General features: G+C 37.9%; 1 protein-coding gene across 1 annotated transcript in view; it reads right to left on the reverse strand.

Annotated features, from left to right (window-relative positions):
- Positions 1–563: 563 nt before the first annotated feature.
- KIF5B (kinesin family member 5B) overlaps positions 564–26,039 on the reverse strand; it is a 38,793-nt gene continuing 13,317 nt past the window's right edge. The window contains exons 6-26 of the mRNA XM_033165838.1: positions 25,631–25,686; positions 25,460–25,547; positions 23,694–23,818; positions 22,628–22,732; positions 21,746–21,891; positions 19,544–19,692; positions 18,422–18,615; positions 17,518–17,586; positions 15,704–15,910; positions 14,522–14,665; positions 13,523–13,711; positions 12,394–12,511; positions 11,931–11,992; positions 11,722–11,831; positions 10,989–11,090; positions 9,336–9,396; positions 9,179–9,250; positions 8,982–9,086; positions 8,240–8,456; positions 3,806–3,957; positions 564–3,042 (exon numbers count right to left, since the gene is read on the reverse strand). Of these exons, the coding sequence (XP_033021729.1) occupies positions 3,821–3,957; positions 8,240–8,456; positions 8,982–9,086; positions 9,179–9,250; positions 9,336–9,396; positions 10,989–11,090; positions 11,722–11,831; positions 11,931–11,992; positions 12,394–12,511; positions 13,523–13,711; positions 14,522–14,665; positions 15,704–15,910; positions 17,518–17,586; positions 18,422–18,615; positions 19,544–19,692; positions 21,746–21,891; positions 22,628–22,732; positions 23,694–23,818; positions 25,460–25,547; positions 25,631–25,686 (2,456 nt within the window). The 3' untranslated portion in view covers positions 564–3,042; positions 3,806–3,820. The remainder of the gene's footprint in view (positions 3,043–3,805; positions 3,958–8,239; positions 8,457–8,981; positions 9,087–9,178; positions 9,251–9,335; positions 9,397–10,988; positions 11,091–11,721; positions 11,832–11,930; positions 11,993–12,393; positions 12,512–13,522; positions 13,712–14,521; positions 14,666–15,703; positions 15,911–17,517; positions 17,587–18,421; positions 18,616–19,543; positions 19,693–21,745; positions 21,892–22,627; positions 22,733–23,693; positions 23,819–25,459; positions 25,548–25,630; positions 25,687–26,039) is intronic.

Below are 26,039 nucleotides of genomic sequence, written 5' to 3' on the forward strand. Positions count from 1 at the left end.
AGCATGCTGCTTCTACAGCAGTCTACATTACTTCCCCTTCAAGCTATTCTGACAAAGCTATCTAGGCTGACTCGTGTAAGGTCTTAATCAAGCCTGAGGCTGACTTTATAATTATAAAAATAAAGGATATTTAAATGCAATTATTACACTGGCAAGATGAGATTAAGAATGTAAGACTTCACTTCCCCAGGGCACGCACATGGAAGAGCCAAGGACTGAGTTTCAGGTTGACATCCCTGCATACACAACAGAATACATGTATCAATATGAAATACCCATGCAATACATTATCATCCAGCCAGCTTGCAAGGGTGGGGTGTATCTATGTTGAAATGGTATACATAGACATCTAAGGTTGAGTCCTTCTTCCTATTGTGAAGAAAAATCCAGTGTATAAACTGGCCTTTAATGGAAAAACTGAGCTGACCGATGAAGACCCCTTCCAAAATGCTCATGCTCAGTATAGCACCTCAGTACAATATATGGAGATACATAGGTAGAAAAAACAATGTCATCTGATGGCTATGACCTTAAAAGGTTATATAGGTCTCAATGAAGTTCACTAAAATTCAAAGATTTTCTTTATTTAAACACAAAAACATTTACAGCATGCAGGTAGTTAAAACTATATGGCATCTTCTCCAAACCAGTTATTCTTAAATGCATTCTCATGCATTGAGAATACCTAACTGTTTATTCAGTGGCAGATCCTTGCCACAGGCAGACTCTTGTGATTTCAGGTTTAATTGAAAGTAGTTCATCAGTAATGTTATGCAAATAATTTAGTTTATCTCCATGAATAAATAGTCTTCTTTCATGTCATTCAATTCCTATCCTAAGCCATTTTTTTAAAAAAAAAACAGCCTAGAGGAATAAAAATTCAAGAACTGTAAATTGGAACAGTAACGCATTTAAAATTCTATTGCAGATTGAAGATTCTAAATTTACAAAACCAAAAAAATTGTCCTGTCCATGCAACCTACTATAGGAGAGCCAAAGAACATAGGAGTCCTTTTGAAAGTTTAAGTTGCAGTTCTTGGTAAACTTCATAAAAGGTTAAAATAAAAAAGCTTAGGTATAAAAAGGATGTACATGTTGAGCTACATGCTAGTTACAGTTTATTTAACTGTTTAATTACACAGCCATGTCAGCACCAAAACCCGTGATACATTACTTACAGGAATGAAACTAACGTAAACAGCCATGAGAAAATATCCTGCTTCATTTGAGTAACTGCCAGGAAACCAGATTGAACTGTGTAAACCAAATCGAGACTGAAATTGTATGGCTATAGTTGAGAAACTGACACAGGCCATTGCAACTGAAAACGCAACTTCAAGCACTTAACAGAGATTCCTTCTCCACCATTTTCCCTTTATACAAGTCATCTCTTATTTCATCTTTTCAGTTTGGAGTGTTTAATTCAAGCACAAAAGAAAGGTTTATCTTATGACAATTCCAAACTAGCAAGGGTCTGGCTGATTAAAAAAAGAAAAAGAAAACCCCAGTCTCTAAAATAAATGTATTAAAAAAAGACACTAATCAGAAGTTAAGGTATGGGGGGGGGGGGTGTCAGTCAATTTTTTCTATTACTAGGCTCCGTCTTAATACAAATATTTCAATTTGTACAAAAGATAGTCATAAAGTTCTACAGAAAACCTACCCCGCCCCCCCGGTAAGTGCCTGTGAATGTACTTCAGTATAATATAAAACTGGCATCAACTTACTCTGGAAAAGCAGTTATTCAAAATCTCTCAACTGCTGGAAAGCATTTTCTTTCACTTTCTACCAGTCAAGTGACTGTAATGAGAAAACCTTTCAAAGCCTTTGGAAAATATCGAACAGTAACTTCCCTGTCAAAGGTGTTCTTTGAATTTTGTGGCATGTCATTTCAAGTGCTTTTTGCAGGGCAAAACTTTAAACTTGGTCTCAAAACTTTGCAAAAATAATAACGATGATGATAATAATGATGTCCAACAGGATTGCTAGAGAAAAACACATTTACAGAACTCTAGATTTACAAATAAGTTACAGTACAGTTTCAGTGTAGCACAATTTCCATATCCATCCTACATTTCTGGCCATTTTATGCACTTTCTTTGCCCCCTTTATTCACTTGGTTCCACTTATTCCATCAATTCATTCTCTTAAAGTCAAATTTGTGGTTTGAAATACGATGCACTGATACACAAGGAGTTCTACAGTGCCCTGATTTCTCACTGGAAAAGTTAACCAAATTTATCCAGTTCTGGTGACCAATTAACAGGCTTATCAAGATGAAGCAGAATGTTTTCACCTCATCACACTATTCTGGGTATAATCAGGAACAGGACAGATGAAAAGTCATTGCCAAAGTCTTTCCATGTAAACTTACATTTACTACTTGTTATACAGTATTAACTCATTAACCTGATAACAGATTTAATCAAACAGTTAAGCAGCCTCGTCAAAAAAGGAAAATTTTCAATCCATGTTTTTTTGAGAGACTTCAGTGCCTAAGGGCAGTCGTCATAAGCACACCTCAGTAATTGCAAACTGTACACATAATTTTAGTCTTATGCTCTATACAGCCACCCAGGCAAACTTAATGTACAGTGCTGCTCTAATTCAAGAGTGGGTCAAGTAGTGTTATTAAAAGTGGTAAAATTAAAACTTTACTTCAACATTGTTCCACAATCCCTAAGACCATTAAATATACATAAATTAAGCTAGGAAATTTTAACTAAGATGTTGCTTAACATACATTCAACTTGGCACAGTGCAGACTAAATTTAAGACGTGAAAGACAGATCAGGTAATGAAAAGAGCTACGTTTTAAGTTACACGTCAATTTCCCAAGAAGAAAGTTTTTCCTAGTTTTGTTTGGAGTCAATTAGCCAAATTTGTAGAATGAGGAGAGCTGTACAGACCAGTATAAGTTTATACATTTTTCAAAAAAAATAATCCTACAATCCCCAGGGAGAGACAGATAGACGTCACTGTCACGGAATGACTCTCACTGCGCGATATCCAATCCTCTTCATGCTGTGTAGCTTTCAGCATCTAGAAAAAGCCAAAGAAACTTATGCATACACAGAAAAATAAGTGAACAGAATATTCATAATTTTATTTTACTCTAAAAAATGTGAGATTTACACAATTATTTTCATCTACATTTACACATTGAAAACTATTCACCGTTTTAAGTTTGTGCCACAATTTCAGTAGAAGATGCTGTACCAGATCTAATACAGAATTAAGGTATCAATGTTTTTCTAAATGCTAACTTGTTTAACAATCATTTTTAATTAACTCCTTACTCTATTTTTCACTACCTTTACATGTTACTCCCCTGGTTTCTTTGAAATTAATCTTCCAATCTCAACTCTGTCTTCCTTAAAACCCATGAATTCTAGTCTTTATTTAGCTTGTTCCTCAGTTTATGTACTTTAATTTGGAGGCAGCTGAACTGGATTTACCCCAGTAATATTGAATTAAAGTATTCCTCTCTTATCCTCAACGTTTCTTATAACTTACCGAAAGCCATCCTGGTCAGACAGGCAACTGCAAACGCTGTTTAGTCATCGTACGGCAAACTGGGGGGGGGGGGGAGAGCTATTCTGGAACCTATTTGATTCTGAACTAATTAGTTTCACACAGCGTACTTATTCAACTGAAGTTGCCCATAATCACAAATACTCATATGGACCTGGACTCTTATCCAATACTGTATTTAAACAATCATATTCCCTATTTTCCTTGAAACTGCCAAACATTTTAAACTGAAGACAGGATATTAAACGGAATAGACAAGTTAACTGCCAACCTTGATAATGTAAATTCATGCCTTCTCCTGCCGTGCTCCGCCTCCACGTAGGGCCACTGGCTGGCTGTTTTGAGTAAAAGCACCTCCCCCACGAATTGCACTTGGATGAGTTGGAGAAGCTGCTGGATGCTGACCAGGGCGAATAGGTTTAGCTGCATGAAACAAATGCAAATGTTAAAGGTAAAGCCAAGTCAAGTTTTTAAACAATTTCCTGTGCTGGTTTATTGATACTTCATTATTATTTTATTTCCAAAGGAATATGGCATGTTTGTTGTTTTTGCTGCAAACTTAAGTCTTGTAATAACTTAATGACAAAAAAAAAGTTATTATGGCACAAACTTTTGTGCATCATGGTTATTTCATACATCTGACCAAGCAGACTCAAATCAGTGTAAGTTTTTGCCAATGAATGTGTTAACTCTTTTAAGGAGTCAAAGATTTTGCAACTCTTATTGTTACTAATATTTACTATGCTGCCTTCTAAAAGGGGGGGGGGGGGGGTTCGGGCCAGGAAGCCCTGTGCAAGGATACCTATTTGCTCAATGGGAATTTCCCATCCCTCTCCTCCCACTGTGTGCCCCTGAAATTGGCTCTGAGGGGTCAGAACAACCTTCAAAACAGTGCACCGCGGGAGGAAAGGGGGAATTAACCTGGCTGGCAAGCTGCATGTCTGCATGGATAGAATGCTCATAATAATGTTGATTTCCACTCTAGATCTATAAATATCTCTTGCTTCTATAACAAACACCCAACCATGATGAAATTCTAAAACCATCACACCCATTCAATAACTGCAAGAATACAAGTTACAAATTTTATGTTCTGTAGTAAGCATCCTGATTTGTTATTTTTTTAATACCGCTCCATAGTGATTTGATTCAAGTATTTTGATTCTACCTGTAGAAAGGTTTGTATTCTGAAAGGTGGAATATGCATATACATAGCTGTAACAAAACTTATTATAGTATGCAATACTAACAGGATCAACAACCCTCACATATTAAGCTTGTGAAAGTTTCATTATAACATGTGCTTTGCACTCCAGAAGTATCTAAATTCCAAATTGTACTACTTCAAGCAACTGATGTCCTAATTTCCAGAATATCCTAGTAACAACTTCAGATAATCCGGTCAATGGACAAATCAATAGAATTTATGGATTTGCTAGCTTGGCAATTAAAGAAAAGACAAAAAGCAAATGTCATCAGTAAATTGGTAGTAAATGGAAAAAATGTAGAGAAACCGGAGGAAATCAGATGGTGTTTCCAGAGATTTTATAAACAACTGTACAAGGAGGAGAAGACAGATGAAGTAGAGATAGACCGATTCCTGGAGAAGAATGGATTGCAAAAGGTCCCCGAGGAAAAACTAATAACTCTCAACCACCCAATAACGACACAAGAAATAGAAGATGCAATAAACAACATGCAATTGGGGAAGGCTCCAGGACCGGATGGATTAACAGCAAAATATTACAAGACATTGAAAGATTGGCTATCACAGCCGTTAAGAGAAATTTGCAATAGAATACTAGAAGGAGATAGGGCACCAGAGACGTGGAAAGAAGCCTTTATCACACTGATCTTAAAACCAGATACTGATAAGACTCTAATGAAAAACTATCGTCCAATATCCCTTTTGAATGTGGATTATAAGATCTTTGCAAATGTTTTGGCTACAAGGTTGAAAAGAGTGTTGAAAGATCATATACATAGAGACCAAGCAGGTTTCTTGCCAGGAAGGCAAATAAGTAATAATACGAGGATCATCGTGGACATTTTAGAAAAACTGGAGAGAGACATAAACACAGATGCAGCACTATTGTTTGTTGATGCAGAGAAAGCTTTTGATAAAGTATCCTGGACATTTATGAAAAAGAATTTGGAAAAGATGGGAGTTGGAGAAAAATTTTTAAATGGCATAAAGGCCATTTATACAGAACAAAGAGCAAAAGTTATTGTAAACAGTGTGATATCGGAGGAGATCGAAGTAGAGAAGGGAACAAGACAAGGGTGCCCTATCTCCCCTTTACTCTTTATTACGGTCCTGGAAGTCCTTCTGAATATGATTCGGAAAGATAAACAGACAAAAGGAATTAAAGTGGGAGAGAAGGAATACAAATTACGTGCCTTCGCGGATGATCTGATGCTATCCCTGCAAGAACCAGAAGGCAGTGTCCCCAGAGCCTTGGAATTAATTGAACAATTTGGACTTGTAGCTGGCTTTAAACTAAATAAGCAGAAAACCAAAGTTCTAGGTAAAAATATGAGTGCAGAACAGATCCAAAGAATTCAAGAAGCCACAGGCCTCAATTTTGTTAAATCTGTAAAATATCTAGGTATCAATCTCACAAGTAAGAACTTGAACCTGTATAAGGACAATTATGAAAAACTGTGGATGGAGATAAAAAAAGATATGGAGATCTGGACAAGACTTAAACTGTCGTTAATGGGAAGAATAGCAGTGGTTAAAATGAATGTCCTACCAAGGATGCTGTTTTTATTCCAAGCCATACCAATTTTGGACAAATTAGACTGTTTCAAAAAATGGCAAAAGGACCTATCGAAATTTATATGGCAGGGCAAAAAGCCAAGAATAAAATTTAAGATTTTAACAGACTCTAAAGACAGAGGAGGCTTTGCCCTGCCGGACTTAAGGCTTTATTTTGAAGCTGCGGCCTTTTGCTGGTTAAAGGATTGGTTTAAACTAGAGAACGTTGATGTGTTGGACTTGGAGGGACACGATAATATGTTTGGTTGGCATGCATACCTTTGGTATGACAAGGCTAAAATCCACAGAACTTTTAAGTCTCATATTGTGAGAAAATCCCTATATCAGGTTTGGACTAGATACAAAGACTTGTTTGAGAGAAAGACTCCTAGATGGATCTCTCCAGTGGAGGCCAAGGCATATAAGAGACCGAATATGTCTGCAAATTGGTTAAGATATATGGACATATTGCAGCAGGAAGGGGACTCCTTTAAGCTAAAAAGCTATGATCAAGTAAAAAGTCAGGTCCCCGACTGGCTGCACTATTATCAGGTTTACGAAACATTTAAAATGGACAAAAAAATTGGTTTTCAAGTAGAAAAATCAAAACTGGAAACAGAACTGATAGAATCGAACTTTAAAAACCTTTCCAAAATGTATAATCTTTTGCTAGAGTGGCATACAAAAGATGAACTGGTTAAATCTTCAATGATAGATTGGGCAAAAGATGTCGGACATAATATTATGATGGATGACTGGGAGAGATTGTGGCAAAAAGGTATTAAATTTACTGCTTGTCATGGTTTAAGAGAAAATATAATGAAAATGGTTTATAGATGGTACTTGACACCAGTTAAGATTGCTAAGATGAACACCAAAATGTCAGATGTATGTTGGAAATGTAAACATGCGAAAGGTACCTTTTTTCATATGTGGTGGTTGTGCCCAGTGGTAAGTGCCTTCTGGGACAAGATTTATAATGAGCTTAAGAAGGTAATGAAAGTTACCTTTTGTAAGAAACCAGAGGCATTTCTCCTGAGCATAACCAATGAAGAGATACCCAGTCAGGATAGAGTGTTTTTTATGTATGCCACAACAGCAGCTAGAATTTTATTGGCAAGAACATGGAAAGGTGAAGAGATACCAACGGTGGAGGAATGGCAGATGAAGATGATGGAATACATGGAACTCGCAGAACTGACCGTCAGAATCCGAGACCAGAGGGAGGGGAAGGCGTCGCAGGAGTGGAAAAAATTCAAAGACTATTTGGTTAAAACAGTTAAACTGAATATTTGAGCAGAATTAAACAGAATATCGGCTTTGGTAGATATGCGTTAGATATGAATGGTAAGAGGAATTGTTGTTATGTGAAAGATGTATGTGTCAAAATATGTTAAGATAGGTTGTTAAGATAAGATACATAGTGATTGAGATATTTGACTAAGTGAAAGCTAAGTATATTAAAATTTGGGTAAAAGTGAATTGAATAATATATAAAGCTACCTTGAAGAAGTATATGTTTTCTGAAGACAGTGGAGGGAACGGGGGAAGCCCCCAAATAGAGAAGTTAGAAACAAGAAATATTCAAAGAAAGATATTGGTTAAGGTTTGTATATGTTATTTTTATGTCTTTATTGTTGTTATTGTTTTTAATGTTGATTATGTTTATTGTTTATTGTTGATTATGTTCAATGTTTATTGTGTTTTTTATTGATGTTTATGCTATGTGTTTATGCTATGTGTTGTTGTTGTATTTTGTTCTCTTTTTTATTGGAAAATAATAAAATCTTAAAAAAAAAAAAAAAAAAAAGAATTTATGGATTTGCAAGTGATCAACCGCCACTCTAAGATCCAGGTGTAGCACTAAGTGACCCAAGAACAAGTGACCAATAATTGAATTTATGTCATACTAGCACTGTTAATGCTCCCATTTTATCTACTAACCAATCTGCGCAGAATGTGCCTTTCTGATCATGTTCTTTGACCTCACAGCTTCCTTAATACGATCTACTTCCTGTTGGTAACGCTTGCGATCACGAGATGCATTCTCTTTGGCTTCCTTTAGTGCTGACTCCAAAGCTTTAACTCGCTCAGCTGTGGCTCTAAGTCGTTTCTCCAGTTTCGGAAGCTCACAGCGAAGATCTGCATTATCACGTACCAGCTGTGGGTAGAAATATATGTTTCATATATAGCTATGTTAAATCTAGACTATGGGAATTAAAGCCTTTGCAAATCCTTTCACTCCATAGTTACTTTGAACAGCACTTTCTTAACTATCAAAGAATTCAAGGTAAAGTTAAAGCATCCAGAATAAAAAGAAAATCTTCCCTCAAAGCTAACCCCTACCTAAATTTTCCATAGTAATAGCCTCCTTGAGAGACATGGGTGCAACCAATTGCTGCAATGTTTCTTTGGGATTCTCTAGCCTTCTTTTCTCTTCTACTGCATGACTAGATGTAGTAGGATGCTGGCAAGTCATATGAAAGAAAGCATGGCAATCAAGGTAGTTAAATATGGCCAAAGAGTTCCTGATTTTTACTCGGTAGCACGTTTACTTGAATAGGGCAACTTGTGGCAACTTAAAGAGATAAAACGTGTGAGCCAAAGAACTTCAGCATGTACAGCATGGATAAGCTTTTATAAAGCCATGGAAATATATCAGATAAAAGAATATATTTCAGTTTACCTGTTTGTGGACTTTTGTGAGCTGTTCAAGATTATTCTCAAGAAAAGAAATCTTCTGTTTCTGGGCAGCACTGCCCCCTGTGTCATCTGAGTCAATCTCTGCACTCTATGGCAATAAGATAGGCAATCTGAGTTTTGATCTCCAGGGAATTAGCACAAAAAATAGAACAGTTTCTAAAATGAAGAACTGGGCATTACCTTCTTAACTCTGGTAGCCAAATCTTGAACAAAGAGTTTCCTAAGATTGTGCAGGGTCTGAAGTTCTTTTGCCTAGGAACATAAAGATGGCAAACTGTAGCATTTTTAGCTGATAAATTCAAGAATCTGAAAGATATTTTCTGAATATTTAGCTTACCACAGTCTCTTCTAAACCTTTCAAGTCTTGTCTTGCTTGTTCTCGCCTATCTTGCATAACCCTAAAGTGAACAAAAATGTATTACCTACTATTCTTCCAGTGTCTAGCCCAAAGTTGAATAATTCAAAGCATCTAAGAAGGATGAAGCATCACACATAGACAGCTGCTTCCACTTTTAAAAACAGAACTGTAAAATAAAACTTCCATTGGACAAACAATCTCTGCCCACATACTGAAGCCCAGAAGTGCTGGGTTGAAGTAAGTCTCAATAATTTGGAGGCCATAACGAAAAGAGGAACAGAGTACACCCACTGTATTTTTAACATGTTGTGTTGACAATGCACAATGAAACAGGCAACTTGCATCGTACATGAGGGTTCAGTTCTGGGGGTCCACGAGTATGCGCAAAACCATGTAACGCCCAGAACCCCTGGAATCAGCGACCCCCTCAAGATGGAGGGCCGCTTGCTTGGCTTCAGGAAAGAGGCGTGAGGGTCTTGCCAGAGACCTTGCCTCCTCCTCAAAGCCTAGGAAGTGCTTGCCCAGCTTTGGAAAGAGCCAGATAAACCCAATCACGGGTGTGTGTGTGTGTGTGTGTGTGTGTGTAAATCAATAAATAAATGGCAAGTGCGTTTCCTCATCTCTCCAATTATTTATTTATTTCTCCCCCCCCAAAAAAAAAAACTGTGCAAAGTTGTGACTGTGTAAGTAAGATATAAGTGTAAGATGAAAATTATCTGTAATGAGATTCAAAACTGTCTGACCAATTATTCTTCAAGCAAAGAGTACATTTTTAAAAGCCAACTAACCTGTTGGCTCAGGAGGAAGAAGGCTTATTGGAGAAATGAACTTTTATTTTAGTTTGTGGGAGAATGATGAAGAACTATGAGTGGAACTTCAAATGCTGTGCAAAGCATGTGAAATTGGTTGAAATGAAATTAACCTTCTTGGTCACTTTATAAACATGGAAGTGGAGAGTAAATATTAGATGTGCCTCCTTCACTTCCTTCCTCCAACTCTTTATATATAATTTATTAAAATGTTTGGCTCATCAAGAACAATATTACATCTATCTTTACACAGGACAGAGGGAAACTATAAAAATGAACTTCTAAATACAGAATGTTGCAAATGCATACTATAAACTGTCTATATACTAAGGCTAATAGGACTTTGAAAGACAGATATTGCATTATTCTGGTTTGCTAGAATGCATTTTAAAATAAAACCTGTAAATGCATTTCGAACAACTAAATTAATACTTGCATCATACAACATATTTAGCCTCTATCTAAAGTATCCTTCAAACATCCAAGTATGTCCATATTTAAAACTTTAGACTATCTTATCCTTCCAATTTCCATTTCAGTAAATATTGATTTAAGATCCAAATCTGCATCTAACAGCTCTTGATTTTTGAGAACAGATGCTATTACAGTCGTTGGGAACTCCTATAGCAATGCAGTGTCGCATCAGACTTCCTAATTAGCAACTTTCAGAAAGGTATTTAAAAAAATAAAAACTAATGTTCACTCATAGGTAAATTACATAGGAAAAAATTATGGAAGCTTTCTGTTCAAAACAGTATGTCAGAATGAATACACTGTTTCCACACATCAAAGTTTGAATTGACCAACCAGATTGTCCACTTACGTTAGTTCATGCAGTTTCCTGCTTTTATCTTGATCGGTAGCTTTCAGTTTATCATGTTCAATTCTGAGTCGTTCCTGCTCAAGCATCATCTTCTGATTTTGACTAACACAGAATAAAAAACATGTAATTATGATGTGAGAGATTTCCACAAGACCAGCACTTCTATCTTGTGACATATTATTAGTTGCCAAAACATGCACATTAGACTGGGATGTGATCAGATTAAAAATTCTGTTGGAACCCACAGTGTACCATTAGAATTGACAAACAATTCTAGAGCTTGATAGCCAAATTTAGAAACTCTCAAAATAAAGCATTTCTAAAAACACTATGTCACTACTGGAATGAATTTTACATTTTTGGCACTAACATTAAGCTCCCATCTCATTAGGAAAGAAAGGTGCAAAATGAGCCATGAACCAAGGCTTACAGATATATAATATAAGGATATTTCTATTCTTGCTGAGGTACACTACATGCCTGAAGACATGCTGGATTTTAATGCCTTCTACAAATAGATGACTGAGAGTTTATGTAAATAAATGAAAGTGAAGAACACATTTAAAAGACTTAGGCTGCAATCCTAACCCCATTTATCTGAGAGAAAGTCCCACTGAATTCAATTTACTTCTGAATAGACATACCGGTAGTTAGGACTGCACCGTTAGAAGTTTTTTGAAAGAACTGTTCTCTGCCCTCCCACAAAGACACATGCAGTAGTTGCAAAACTTACTCTTGCAGTTCAGTAATTAGTTTCTCCTTCGCCTCAACCTCATCTCTGAGACTGCTAATCTGCTTCTGATGAGTCTCACGGTGACTTTGAATCTGCTGCTCAACAGCTTGCTAAAGAACCAAATATTCTGATGTTACATCATAAGTGATTGCATTTTTGAAGAAACTAATTTTGAATTATTGATTAAAACATATCCGAAGTTTACTTGCCTTGACTTCATTTGCTGTTTGAACCTTGTTTAAATGCTCCTTCTCCATTTCGTGAACTTTTTCTAGTGAGGAAGAAAAGAGCATTTAGAGGACACAGACAAATTTACTGTATTCACAACCTCAGACTGTTTGTTGCAAGATCATAGCATGCCACACCTAAAATATTATGCAACTGTACAGGATCAGACCAGTGACCTATCTTGTCAGGTATCCCAACTCCAATTATGGCCAAGTTGATGCCTCTAGGAAGCTCTCAAGTATAACTTAGCAACATAACATTTTTACAGAACCCTTTTCATAAGTGATCAAAACACTTCACAGGTACATTTAATCCTTACATACACAGCATATTTCTTAGTATCCCCCCCCCCATATTACAGAAGTGTGAGACAAACAGCTTGCTGAAGACCAGGTCACAGTTCATGCTCCTTAAACATTGAGCATATAGTAAAGCAATTAATACCTTGTGCTCGAAGTTCGACTACCTCATCATTAAGCGAATCCACAGACTCTTCAAGCTGTCTTTTCTTCTGTTCCACATTCTGAAGGTACTCTGTAAGTGACTTGATCTTGGCTTCATGCTTTCAGGGTGAAAACAAGAATTGAAATTATAGTAGTTATATGTGAAAATAAGTGAACAGCTTGTGAACTTCACAGTTACAATGCAAGACTAGGATATATATCTGTAGAAGCATATACTGAAGTACTATATATGGCACTGCATATCACAAGCTGCAGTCATTTAATTCTCCAAAATAATAGTTTGATCAATTTCTCTATCTCTACTAACATTTAAGGTACAACTAGCTTGCTCCAATATTAAAAGCTTCAAGAGTAAATGTTCTTTTACATGATGTGGGCTGACATGGTAGCAAAAGCCTATACATTGCCCAAAATATGAAAGCCAGTTACTGACACATTTGACTTCTAGCTGCCTTTTGAAGTTGACTGCATGTGTTGGAAGTAGTTTGCATCTGATATAGCTCTTGCCTTTGTATACTAAGCATGAGACCCACTATATCAGCAAACCTTTGCATCCAAGATGGAAAACTAGTACCTATAAGCATCCAGTCACGTACATCTATTTCAAAACTCATCCTGAAAAGCTGCTGAAATGTTGTAGCCCAAATCAGTCATGTACAATGTGGAAAATATATGAAAGCAAAGTGAACTGCTTATATTAACCAGGTCACTCTAATGCTTATTGATCAAGCAAAAAACAATTCCTATTATTTCCAGTGTTCAGGCTGTGACAGTCATTGTTTTGGCAACTAAAATGGGATAACTCACACACAAGAGGGAGGTATCAGGAGATTTGGGGGCTGGCAGAAGTACAAGAAAATGTTTAGGAAAACCTCAAGAATAGCTCAATGAGGACTGACTTCTGGAGGGGAACAGGGAAGGGGGAATGGAACAGAGCAGCTGGACTTCTGAACAGCAGCACTTCACAACAGTACATTTTGTTGTAGGTTCCACTTGTGATGATTATAATTTAAGAAGTGCACTTTTACTTACTTATAAAACACATAGCTAAGTTTGGAATCAAGAAGCAAAAATGACATTAACTGGCAGAGCCAAACCATTTCATTTACCTGTGAGATACGAAGCTGACAGGCCGCTAGCTCTTTTTCATTTTCTTCCATTTTCTTATTGCTCTCTGTCTGTGTACTTTCTAACTGCTTACACCGTTTTACCATAGTTTTCACTTCAGATTTCATTTTACTGATGTAGAGCCTTGCAACTGTGAATTCCTCATCTATCATGCCAGTTCCTTCTGGTTGCTGAGAAGAACAAGTTTTTAGTTCAAAACATTTTTAATATTAGAAAATCATGTGACACATTCACAGTTCAATATATTATTCAGCAAATAGATCTATGTGCATGCCAGATCACTTACCTGTATAAAGATCTACTTTAAAGTAAGGTTGTGACAAAATGACACCCCCCATCACAACAAATGTGCACTATTTCTGCATATTGTGAAAGTCTGTATAAACAGAAAAGGCAGGAGCAGTTCTTGCCAAACTTCTATAGACAGTGAGCTCCACAGGGCATGGCCTGCCACACACTAAATGCTTAAGTCTCTATGGGGTGTGGAGAACCACCAGAAGTGCCCAATCAGGTTTTTAACAATCCTCAATGTACTTTGGGCCAAGTTATTTAAGGGTTCATGAACCCTGAACCAGACCAAGCAGCAAGTCAGCAACCAGTGCAGCTCCCTCAGCAGTTGAGTTATATGCTTCCAGGAATCTGTTCCTGTGAGGAGTCTGGTTCAAAGAAACTGCTGCTGCCACAACTAAGCAAGCAAGCAACCCACCTACCCAATCTTTCCCAAATACCCTGCTTCAAATAATTGCTTGCAAATTAATCAAGCTTAGTACAATTTTAGGGAAGAGGAGCCCATGACAGCCATTCTTTATACTGTAATTGTAAGCACCAGATACCACAACAAACACTCAGAGACACTGTCATGGTTGTTTTAAATGCTTAAATGGTACAGAAGAGACAAGGACAAGGAAGCACATTCTTAATTTACCTATATAACATTTAAAAAAAAATATCTCGGGAGAATATAATATAGCTCAACTTACCTTCACATCATTATTTCCCACAGCAATTCCTATTTCTGCAAGATCTTTTAGAAGAGATGCCATCATTTCTGTTGCTCGTTTTTTCTGGTGATTGGTCATTTCTTTAAGTTTCTGAAGTTCTGTATCTATACTAGCTAAAGTTACCTGGAATGAGAAAAGTGTTGATCAAATAAAGAACATATGCAAGTAATAATATGAATATGTATATGCTTACCCAGAAAACAATTTAAATAACCAGAGTCAACCAAGATATCTGTCAATCTCAAGAACATCAGTAGAAGTTGAAGCTGGGGAATGCATATCCTTAACCAAAAGAAGTGACCTTTTCTTTCCAATACACGCTTTCCAAAGTGTAGCATTAAAAATAGTAGTTGTGTCAATAACCTTCTAGGACAGAAATGGGAATCTGTGGTCATCCAAAGTGTAGCGTTAAAAGTAGTAGTAGTGTCAATAACCTTCTAGGACAGAAATGGGAATCTGTGGTCATCAAATGTTGCTGAACTACAACTTCCAACATCCCTGACCACTGGCCATGCTGGCTGGGGCTGACAGAAGTTGGAGTCTAACTTGCTCCCTAATGCTGCCCTAGGTAGATGCTGATACTCTAAATTCTTAGCTCTTCTTCCCAAGCAAATACTATGGTGTGTTGCACAGCTAGGGAACAGAAATCAGGCAAGACAAAGCAAGTCCACTGTGTTACACACAGTTACATTGAGCCTCCCATGGGGATCTCAAGATAGGATGACAAACCTTGAAATGTATATGTTTGTTTACAGTTTCTAACCTTCAATTTTTTAATCAAATTGTGTTAAAATCATGTCAGAAAATAATGGTGTATGAATATAGAATCATAGAATTGAACAGCTGGAAGGAACCCAAAGGGTCATATAGTCCAACCCCCTGTAATGCAGGAACCTCAACTAGATCATCCATGGCAGATGGGCACCCAAACCTCTGTTTAAAAAGGCAGGAGAGTCCACAACCTGTCATGGGAGCCATTGTGTAGCAACTTTTACTGTCAGAAAGTTCTTCCTGATGTTTAGTCAGAATATCCTTTATTGTACTTGAACATTGAGCATATAGCATGTAATTAACTTTTTAAAAGCTCAATGAGAAAAGAGTTTCAGTTCATTAATAGTTGTAAAACCATTTGGATTGGTAACAAAAAAGGTGGTTTCTTACTGATTTCTGATTCAGCTCCTCACTAAGCATCTCGTATTCTTTTGCCTTGTCTTCCACTTCCTGAGACTTTTGATCATAGTTGACAGCAAGCTCCTCAAGGGCTTGGAGAACTTCTTTTACCTCCTCCTTAGAGGCATCATTTTCAGCTTGAAGCCGATTTAGTTCAGCTTGCATATTGTCTTGGTCCCGCCTGGTAGATGCTAGAAGCTACACACAAAAGGTTATGTTAGTTGTGGTTTTTTAAGCAGTTGTTTCCTAGACTGTAAAAACCATCACAATTTGCTCATTTAGAAATCTTAATGTAATTAGCTGCTTCTGATACTTATAATTTTGTTGTTGTTGAGCCCCACCTATGCCTACCTGTAACTTTTGAGGCCCTTCTAAAGGTACGTTTCTGAGCCCAATTCAAAGCGTTGGTGCTGACCTTTAAAGCCCTAAATGGCTTCGGCCCAGTATACCTGAAGGAGCGTCTCCACCCCCATAGTTCTGCCTGGACACTGAGATCCAGCGCAGAGGGCCTTCTGGCGGTTCCCTCACTGCGAGAAGCAAAGCTACAGGGAACCAGGCAGAGGGCCTTCTCGGTAGTGGTGCCCGCCCTGTGGAACGCCCTCCCATCAGAGGTCAAGGAGATAAACAACTACCTGACTCTTAGAAAACATCTGAAGGCAGCCCTGTTTAGGGAAGTTTTTAATGTGTGACATTTTAATGTATTTTAATCTTTATTGGAAGACGCCAAGAGTGGCTGAGGAAACCCAGCCGGATGGGCAGGGTACAAATATATTATTATTATTATTATTATTATTATTATTATTAATCATAATTATTATTACCTTGCACCAAATGAGGTGCAGTAGGTGGCCGATAGAGAACTGCATTTTCAACATTAGACCCCTGGCCATCTTTCCTGTGTGGTCTTTCCAGCATCAGGTGACGAGCTTTAGATTTTCCCAGACTTCTCAATCTCTTAATGATTTATAAATCCCTTGGATATTTCTGGAGTTTTAACAGCTGTGAATATTTAGTGCTTTTTATTTTTACATAAGTGTTCATAACTGTTATTGCAGGCCACATAGAAAGTGATCAGGCAGCACATAAATATGGTAAGCAAATACCACATTTCCTTTAGGCTGTAACTAAGCAGTGTACACCAAAATTCATTAAGGACACTGACTACTCCTTCAAATCCTGGAAGGCTCTGATATTTTGTGATTAACAGTGGTGTCCCTGAAGACACTATACAGAATAACAGAAGCCCTTTTGAAATCAGTAGCCTGATCTCAGGATGGCTGTAGGCGTACTGACACAAAACCACAAACTGCCCTTATCAGAAAGACCATGCACCAATGTGCACCGCACCTAACTAGGCGCGGTGAACATCGCAAGCACACAGGCCCATTGATTTACGTAGACATGGCATGTTGTACTACGTAAGCAAGTATGAAGTCCACCCTACCCATATATGACACTTCCATATGCTGGCTGATGCAATAATGTAGTCCAAATATGGTGAAATCTTCCTGTATGCTTTTGTGTTGCTGCCCCATAAATAAAGGCTCTTGCAGCCCTAAATTTATCAGACTCTTCCAATCCACACTGGTGTGAGACTGATCATTTTCGCCCATGACGAGCAGGCTCTCGTCAGATGGCATACCTTTCCTAAGTGTAGCTGTTACTTTTTTGTACTTCAGTAACAGTATTACTCCTAAGAGCAATGCTAACTTATATACTATTAATTTAGCATCACTTATATACATTGCACTTTTTTGCTCTGTGTTCTTGCAATATGCAGAATTAACTAAAATATCAAAACTCACCTCTTCCTGATCCAACATCTGTGTTTTTAGCTTTTCTACCAATTGGCTCTGCTGATTAATTTCTTCATCCTGAATTTTTAAAGAAAGAAAAAGGTGCTCACTCTAGAATTCATTAAAAGTGCCACAGATTGTTATGGGTTGACCCTGCCACAAAATTTAGAGAGAACAGTCAAGATCCAAAACACTTTGTGAATAATTCTGCACAAGAGGTCTTTAGGCATCTCCTCATGCCAAATGGCAATCCCCTTTTCAAACTGAACTGATTGATATGGCATGGAGGTTTGGTTTTGTAACAAACAAACAGAAAACCACAGGAGTCAAGAATGCCACTGTATGTGCCCAAAAGATTGGGCATGGCCAAAATAACCTGGGAGGGTAAAAACGTTTCCATAAGGACAACAAATTTATTTTGAATTCATTAACTTTTAACCACTGTATTTTTAATGCCAACTTATTATATCCTTAGCATATAATTTTCATGATCTCTCTACATCAGGCTTCCTCACCCTCGGCCTTCCAGATGTTTTGAGACTACAATTCCCAGCATCCCTGACCACTGGTCCTGCTAGCTAGGGATCATGGGAGTTGTAGGCCAAAAACATCTGGAGGGCCGAGGTTGAGGAAGCCTGCTCTACATGATCATGCTTAGCAACCAAATGCTAAAATACAGTTAGGTTACAACCCTAAATACAGCTGCCTGGGAGCAAATCCCTCTGAACTCAATAGGGCTTACTGCCAAGTAGACATGTACAGGATTGCACTATCAATTTCAGATCTTAGGCTGGAAATTTACTCTGGACAAAGAGAAATAGCTATCTGCTCAATTACATTAATGAAACAATTTGATTTCTGATAAAAGTATGGCAGTTCTTAGTTTAAAGTACATTAACATTTAAAGACATACCTTGTCATCTAGCTGTTTGTATAATTTAGCTATTTCTTCCTCGCACTTTCTCCTTTCAGCATCAGTAAAGTTGCCAATCACTCCAATAGTAGCAGTTGGAGTTTCATTAGTAACAGTAATATCCTTATCCACTGCAAATGCTTCCAAGTTAGCCTTTTCTTTATCAAACTGCTCATCAACAGGCACAGTCTCTCCTTTAAAACAAAATTACCAAATGCATCATCACTCTTGTTTGAAATATCTTTGCAAACTAAGTCAACATTAGGTCACCTTAGATACCATGAGAATTTCATTGAAAATTGTGTACATTTGGACACAAAATAGAGTCCACTGGGTTGAGTACTGCAGCTCTGATATTATCAATAGCTATTATATTATTAAACACTATTCTACATAATTGTATCAAAGCAGTGTACAATAAAAACAGCAAAAAGTAGCAGACTTTCAAAACAAAGCTAATACGATACAAAATAGATATTCATGGCAACAACCTATTAAGCCTGTTGTAACAAAAATGTCTTTGGCTGTTTCAGGAAAGTACAGATAGTAGACACCTGTTGTACCTTGACAGAATCGCTATTCTATGGAACAGGAGCAGCCATAGAATAGCTCCACACTGTGGAGTGGGCTTCTGGGGAGTTGGGAATGTGCAGGAGACATATGTTAGTACCACAACCTTAAACTTGTCCTGGTAGCAGAGTGACATGACAGCCAGTGCAAATCAAGCCAAAACAGTCCCCTCAAGCCAAAGTGTTATATGCTGACAGTGTTGTCTCCACAAACAACCAAGTCACCATGTTCTGCCCCAGCTGCAGCTTCTGTTCCAATCTCAAGCATACCCCCACAAATAATGCAGTTTTTGAAATACAAAGTTATTAGAACTTAAAGGTCCTAATGTAAAGGATCTTTAAACTGATCAATTGTCACAGGAACATTTAGCCTCAACACTAAGCTGGGGGGAAATCTTGCAGTATTCCAGTTCCCACAGGTTTGGGATTTTTCCAGCTTTGCAATCAAGACTTTAGAGTAATCTGCTGTATGGTGACCAAAAGTGGAATTTACTGCCACACATTATAATAATGTATAGCTAACACAGCTGTGAAGATCTGTGACATAACTCACCATTACGCCATCTATTCAGCTCATTCTCAAGCCACTGTATTGTGTTGCGAAGTGTCTTGTTTCTCTCCTTTTCCCTTTCATATTTTTTCTTCCATTGTTCTGCAGTTAGTTCTACATTGACACATACTGTGTTCTTGATAGTTTTGGCTCTATAAAGGTAAAGTAGATGTTAGCCATGCTAACTGAATACAGGATTACTAGTCAGCTCACAAGGTAATTATTTTTTCTGTATAGAATATTTAAACTTTGATCTACATCCTAAACACCTTTTCTAAGTAATTAAACTATCCTCCATATTCCACCCACCCACAATTTCAGATATAGCTGCTATACTTTCTTTCCTTAGAACATCACATTTAGACACCGAATTCATTTTGCATGTGATTCAAGCAGAGACAGAAGCACAAGGCAGTCATACAGCAGGAAACATTGACCTTAAATGTTATCTGCAACTATAATTTATCTGCAGATAAGAGTAAGATTGTAGCAACTAATAAGCTTAAGGTTAGGTTTGGGGTTATGTATTGTTTCCCACTAAAAACATTCTGAAGCAATTTACAATCAAGCAAAAGTTAAATAATAATACTATCATTGGTGCTGCCCAAATTCCAGAGGAAGCAAAAACATCTTTGCCTGGTACCATAATGAAGACAATTTTGACACCAAGCAGGCCCCCTAGAATTCCTGTCCCATAAACAGAGAATGCCTATTCCTTCCCCATACTACAGAGAAGACTCACTCTTTCATAGTCACCCTCCAGACCTGCTGTAGAGGTAGCACACAGAGAAGGCATCAAATGATATCTCAGGGCCCAGGAAGGTTCATATGCAGAGAGGTGCCTTCTCTGTGTGCTACCTCTAAAGCAGGTCCGGAAGGTGACTATGAAAGAGTGAGTCTTCTCTGTAGTATGGGGAAGGAATAGGCATTCTCTGTTTATGGGACAGGAATTCTAGGGGGCCTGCTTGGTGTCAAAATTGTCATCATTATGGTACCAGGCAAAGATGTTTTTGCAGGTTCATATACAGAGAGGTGGTCATATAGACATAGTGGCCTTTAACTATATAAGGCTTAAGTTAAAGGTCAAAGCCAGCATTTTGATCTGTGCCTGGAAACAAATTAGCAGCCAATGCAGTCAGACCAGAACGAGTGTTATATGTTCCCACCTTCTTGTTCCAGTTAAAAATCTAGCAGACACGCCTTTTTGTACTGGCTATAGTTTCTAAGCCATCTTTAAGGACAGTTCCACAAACAATGCACTGCAGAAGTCTAACCTGGAGGTTACCAAAGCATAGACAACTGAAGTCATGCTATCACTGTCAAGATAAGAGTAAGAGACAATCAGAATTAGAAGGCACTCCATGCCACTGAAGCCACTTGTGCCTGCAAAGACAGTGTTGGATCCAAGAGTACCCCAAACAGCACACCTGCTCCTTCTAGAAGATTGTAGCCCCATCTTGGACATGATACATTTCACCCATCTGAACAGAGAAACTGTCCACTAATAGTGTCCCAATCTGGACTGAACGTCGGTTTGTTGACTCATCCAGACGATTAATGAGTCCAGACACCAATTCAGCAAATCGAACAATGTCAACAATGACTCTGCAGGGCAACAATGCATCAATCTCCAATAATATATTCCTGAAAGCACATCAATCCATTTGTAGAGCTCTATAGTGACTCATATTAAGCAAAGCATTGCTTGCTTTCAATAGCATATTGGCTGTGGAAGACCTGCTCCCTGAGCTGCAGGCTTTTTACACTTGGATTGGGAGGGAGGGCCCCCGACTTCAGCTACAAAAGCTGAGGCTGCTAAACAGATTCTTGGGCTGGGGTGTTGTCTTTGGGGAGGGGATTGTGGGGGGATGGGTTGCTGATGTTTGCTTTTTGTTATCTTTATTTTAGATATTTTTATTTATGTGGAAATGGTTAAATTTTGTTGTGCACTTTTTGATGTTTTATTTATTATTTATGGCTACCTTTGTTATGTTTGTAGTTATGTATTTTTTCACGCTGTAAGCCACCTTGAGCATACGGAAAGGCAGCATACAAATAAATTGATGTGCGCATGTATATAGCATGCACATGGGCAATCATTATGAACAACAGCTTACTACAACTTTGTGGAAAGTCTACAGTTTGTTTCCATGGGTGCACAAATTGGACTGTGCTCTAGAAGTTAGTTTTAACCTCATTACTCACCTTTGACCAAACAACAGTGTAGATTTTGTTTCAGATTCATTATAAGATGATGGAGAGCAGCAAATAACAATTGTGGTTCTACAGTTGCCACCTAGTGAATCTTGAAGGATTCTGGTCATTTTACTATCACGATATGGAACATAATTCTGGAAATAAAATAAAAAGATGGCCTTAACTTGATTTAAAGAACTATTTTATGAACTAAACTTCTACATATGCATTTTGCTTTGTAAAGCTAAAGCAGTACATAATATTTTTATGTTCATTAACCAAGTAAGACTGAACTTCTATATAGCATATTTTTGGACAATATACATATGGTTGATTTGCCCATAATACTAAACCATGGTTTGGCACTATGTGGACGAGCCTACTTGAGTGAAACATTGAGCTTACACACTTTTCTTCAAAGCCCTGTGAAAGTGGGACGTCAGAGTTTAGCTTCACTTTTAAAGAGTTCTAGTTTAGTTTTAAATTCAGACCAGAGGTCCTGGTTTAAAACAAACTCTGGTTCCATTTCAAGCCAATTTCAAACCATAGGTTCTAAGGCTGGCTTGTTAAACTAACCATAACTTTTGAAACTAGGATCTGTGGTTCAAATGCCATAAAAGTGAAACTTAACTTTGCTAAGTCCTCCTTATGGCCTTCTTCAAGGAGCAAAGGGGAAGAGGAAGTGTCCAAGTCTGACACACTGCTGAGACTCATTCAGGTACTTCTGCTTAGTGCTAAACCATGGCCTACATGCAATGCTGCTGTGTATTTGACAACTACAAAATCACTGAACACTGCTAAAAACACTGCTAAAAAAAATTCAGATATGTATTGTGCTCATCCCCTGATGAGTAATTTCATCAAATGTTTTCAGAATAGAAATACACTTACACTGTTTTCAGCTAAAGCAGAAATGACATTTCCAAGAGCCGATAAAGACTTGTTGATGTTCTTAGCTTCATCTAGCACAGCACCTTCCGCTCCAGTTTTACTAACCTGCAATAATGTAGGCAGTTGTAAGAAAGTTTAAACAAATAAATTTTACAACCCCCTGCCTTGGTTCAAAGAAGCCTCTACACTATGTAATGGACTTTCCTTATAAACCTTCCCACTGAAACCCCTCAACCTCCTTCCCCTGCCAACCTATTTCATGCATTCCAAATGATAGAAAAATTATACTCAGCAGACTGAATTTCAAATTTTGTGCAATTTGTTCAATACAATAAATGGATTTTTATGAAATTGTAAAAAAGACCCTTAATGCCAACATTCTTGTATGTGAAAGCAATTGTCAGATTCTTGCAGACATTTTAATTTCTACTATTGAACATATGTAAGAATATAATATGTAGTCTCCCAATGAAATAGCTGCAGCTGCTAAGGTCTCTGTTTAAATTATTATGAATATAGGAATCAACTACAAAACAATCTGCAGAGGAAAATAAGAACTGCAAGATGACAATCAATTACACTCACTCTCTTGTTCAATATAAATGTGAATAGATCACCAATACTGCTCCTACTGATTTTCACTGGTATAGATTCTCCGGATTTATCACTGTATTCCTCAACTTCCATGGTTGATAATGGAAGTTTATTTATTATAGCTACCAAGCCATTACACAATTCTAAATTCTAAATAATTTGTTGTAAAAGGAATAGATGGAAAACACAATACTTCCCAGATGTCAAGCAAATATGCCTTGCCTTCACAAACTGGTAAAGGGATGTAAATATATTTACATTTAGCTGGAAGAGTATTAAGTTAGCTGAACTTGAGTCCCATTGATTTCAAAGGGAACTAACTTAGCCTGAATCCAATTCAATATGACCACCTTACTCCAGAAGCAGTAGCAGACTAGGGCGTGTGGTAAGATCAAATATTGAAACTGGGAACACAATTTATTTCAATTACATACTCAGTTCAATCAGCTTCAAAATATAAAAGTATTATTACCTTTTCACTACCTGCCAAGTCTACAAGGTAAAGCTTTCCACTCAATTTCTGTTCTGTTTGAGTATTTTCTTGCTTTACATTAATGAGAAAGATGCTATGGCTTCGAGAGCTATGCTCATTCATGTCTGTAACAAAATTTGAGTTGTATAAGTATGCATTCTGGCAACAAACCTCACCTGTTTGTGCATTACAAGTGCTTAATAATCAAAGGGGAAGAAGCCAATTGTTAAACCTATAGCAACAAACTACATGTCCACATGGAATTAGACAGCAGTGATCTGCCTAGTACATGAAAGTATGCGGTTGCTTTTAAACGGCCACACTGATTAATCCTTATGACAGTAGAAAAAGGAACTGGGCTAAGCTTATTTCATTTCAGAAGGAGTGTGAAAGGTAGCTGCTATCTCCAAGCTGGTATCCAAAAGTGCTCCAAGCTCTTTCCTGTCTTGGACCATGAATTTTCAACAATTGTTGGCAGAATAGTTGCTCTAGACAGAAAATTAAACCAGTGATAATTTACTATAGAATATGTATGTCCACATCCAGCACACACCAGCATCTTCTTCATCCAGGTGCCACATTTGACTTGCAAGGTCTTCTCATTTTTTAGTCACAGGGCTTGCCACCTGAGATGCTGGCCACAGGTCAAAAGGAGTATAATAGAGTCAAAGTCCCATTCTTTCCCTGCTAAGAGGCACCCCTCCCCGCAAAAGCTTATTTCCAAGTTCTCTTAATTTATTGAGAGAACGGCATTCATCAGCCAGGAAAGAAAGAGCCCATAAGCAAGTTGCAGAGACTGGATTTTGAGAGTATCATTGCCAGTATACTTCCATCCCCAAGCAGCTTGATGAAAACATAAAGCCCTCTCATCAGCTGGGGAATTTTGTCACAGTCCATGGTCACAGCTATTACTTGAGGGCTCTGAGTATGGAGGCTGGTAGTGCTACCACAGGTGGAGGCAGGGCAAATGCTGAAGCAATTGCTGAGTGCTGCTTTACATTACAGACAGCCTGCACAGGTTTTGTCCATTTGCTGTTCGCCCCTTTAGTTCCATTCTGTTGGCCATAGCAACTGGGGTTGTGGGGAGTAGGAGAGAGGTGTAGAGGGAAACAGTGAATAAGCACTAAAAGGAGGAGGAAAACTCAAAGTTTGGATTAAAGATTTTTTTAAAAAAATGTTAATATCTGAAGAAATGCACTGAAGAAAATGAAGAAGAGAAAATCATGGAAGAATTAGAATTGGCACATACCAAAGATATGTGAAAAAGATCCTGAAGACAGGGGTTTAAGTAGGCATTCTGAGCAAAGGCAGGAAGTGAACAGAAGCTCCAACAGGAAGAGAAGAGTTACAGCTTCCCGTGAAGTCACAGGATTTCCTGCCTTGCCAAGCAACTGGAAGAACTGAACACACTTCGGAGATCTCCAATGCCCAAGGGAGAACACCAAGGGGGAAAGGAACCATTTTGGAGCAAACTGAATACCCAGTTCACTGATATTGTATGTACTTACAATTTTATACAGTGTTACAGCCGCTGCAGGTTATGTTTGGCATGGGTTACAGACGCGCCAAACCCGGAGGTACCGGAACGGATTACTTCAGAGTTCGGCAGTTCGCGCATGCGCAGACGCGTCAAATGACGTCACGCGCATGCGCAGAAGCACCGAGTCGTCACGCGCATGCGCAGGGGTTCATGATACGCACTGTTAATAGGATAACATGAGATGCTCTTATTTTATTTTATATTTTTAATTTTTTTTACAACTTACTTGTAACTGCTACATGTCTATTAGATTTTCCTTCATCTATAGTATCCATAACTTCATCTGGACTACATACAAAACGTTCAGTGCAGCCCTGTGAAAACATGAACATAAGATAAGTAACATATACAAGATTTGTAAAGGAGGGTAACATACTTGTGTAATCTTTATACTCGCCTTCACATAAGGTACTCTGTTTTTGTCCTCATGCACAGAAAGATTGGTCTTAGAGACTGAAAGAAAAAAAGCACTGAGTTACCCTCATCAGAAGCTACAGAATGAACAAATAAATAAATAAAACTTGCTTTTCCAGTGTTCTTTTAACCACAGAAATTTCACAAACACAGCATGATCACAACGGCCACCTCCCATTATTCCTCAGCAATGATACTCAGCAAGCACTTCCTTGCAACCTGGAGGTCCCAATTAGCAATCCTCATTATCAGCTGTTGATTGACCTATGAATTTGCATAGGCCTGTTTTAAACCAAGCTAAGTGGTCATCACTATGTATTGTGGAAATAATGTCATAGGGCAATTGAGTCACATGAAGTAATAATTCATTTTATCTGTAACAAACCTATTGC

This window comes from Lacerta agilis, chromosome 12 (genome assembly GCF_009819535.1).
Source record: "Lacerta agilis isolate rLacAgi1 chromosome 12, rLacAgi1.pri, whole genome shotgun sequence".
Lineage (NCBI taxonomy): Eukaryota > Metazoa > Chordata > Lepidosauria > Squamata > Lacertidae > Lacerta > Lacerta agilis.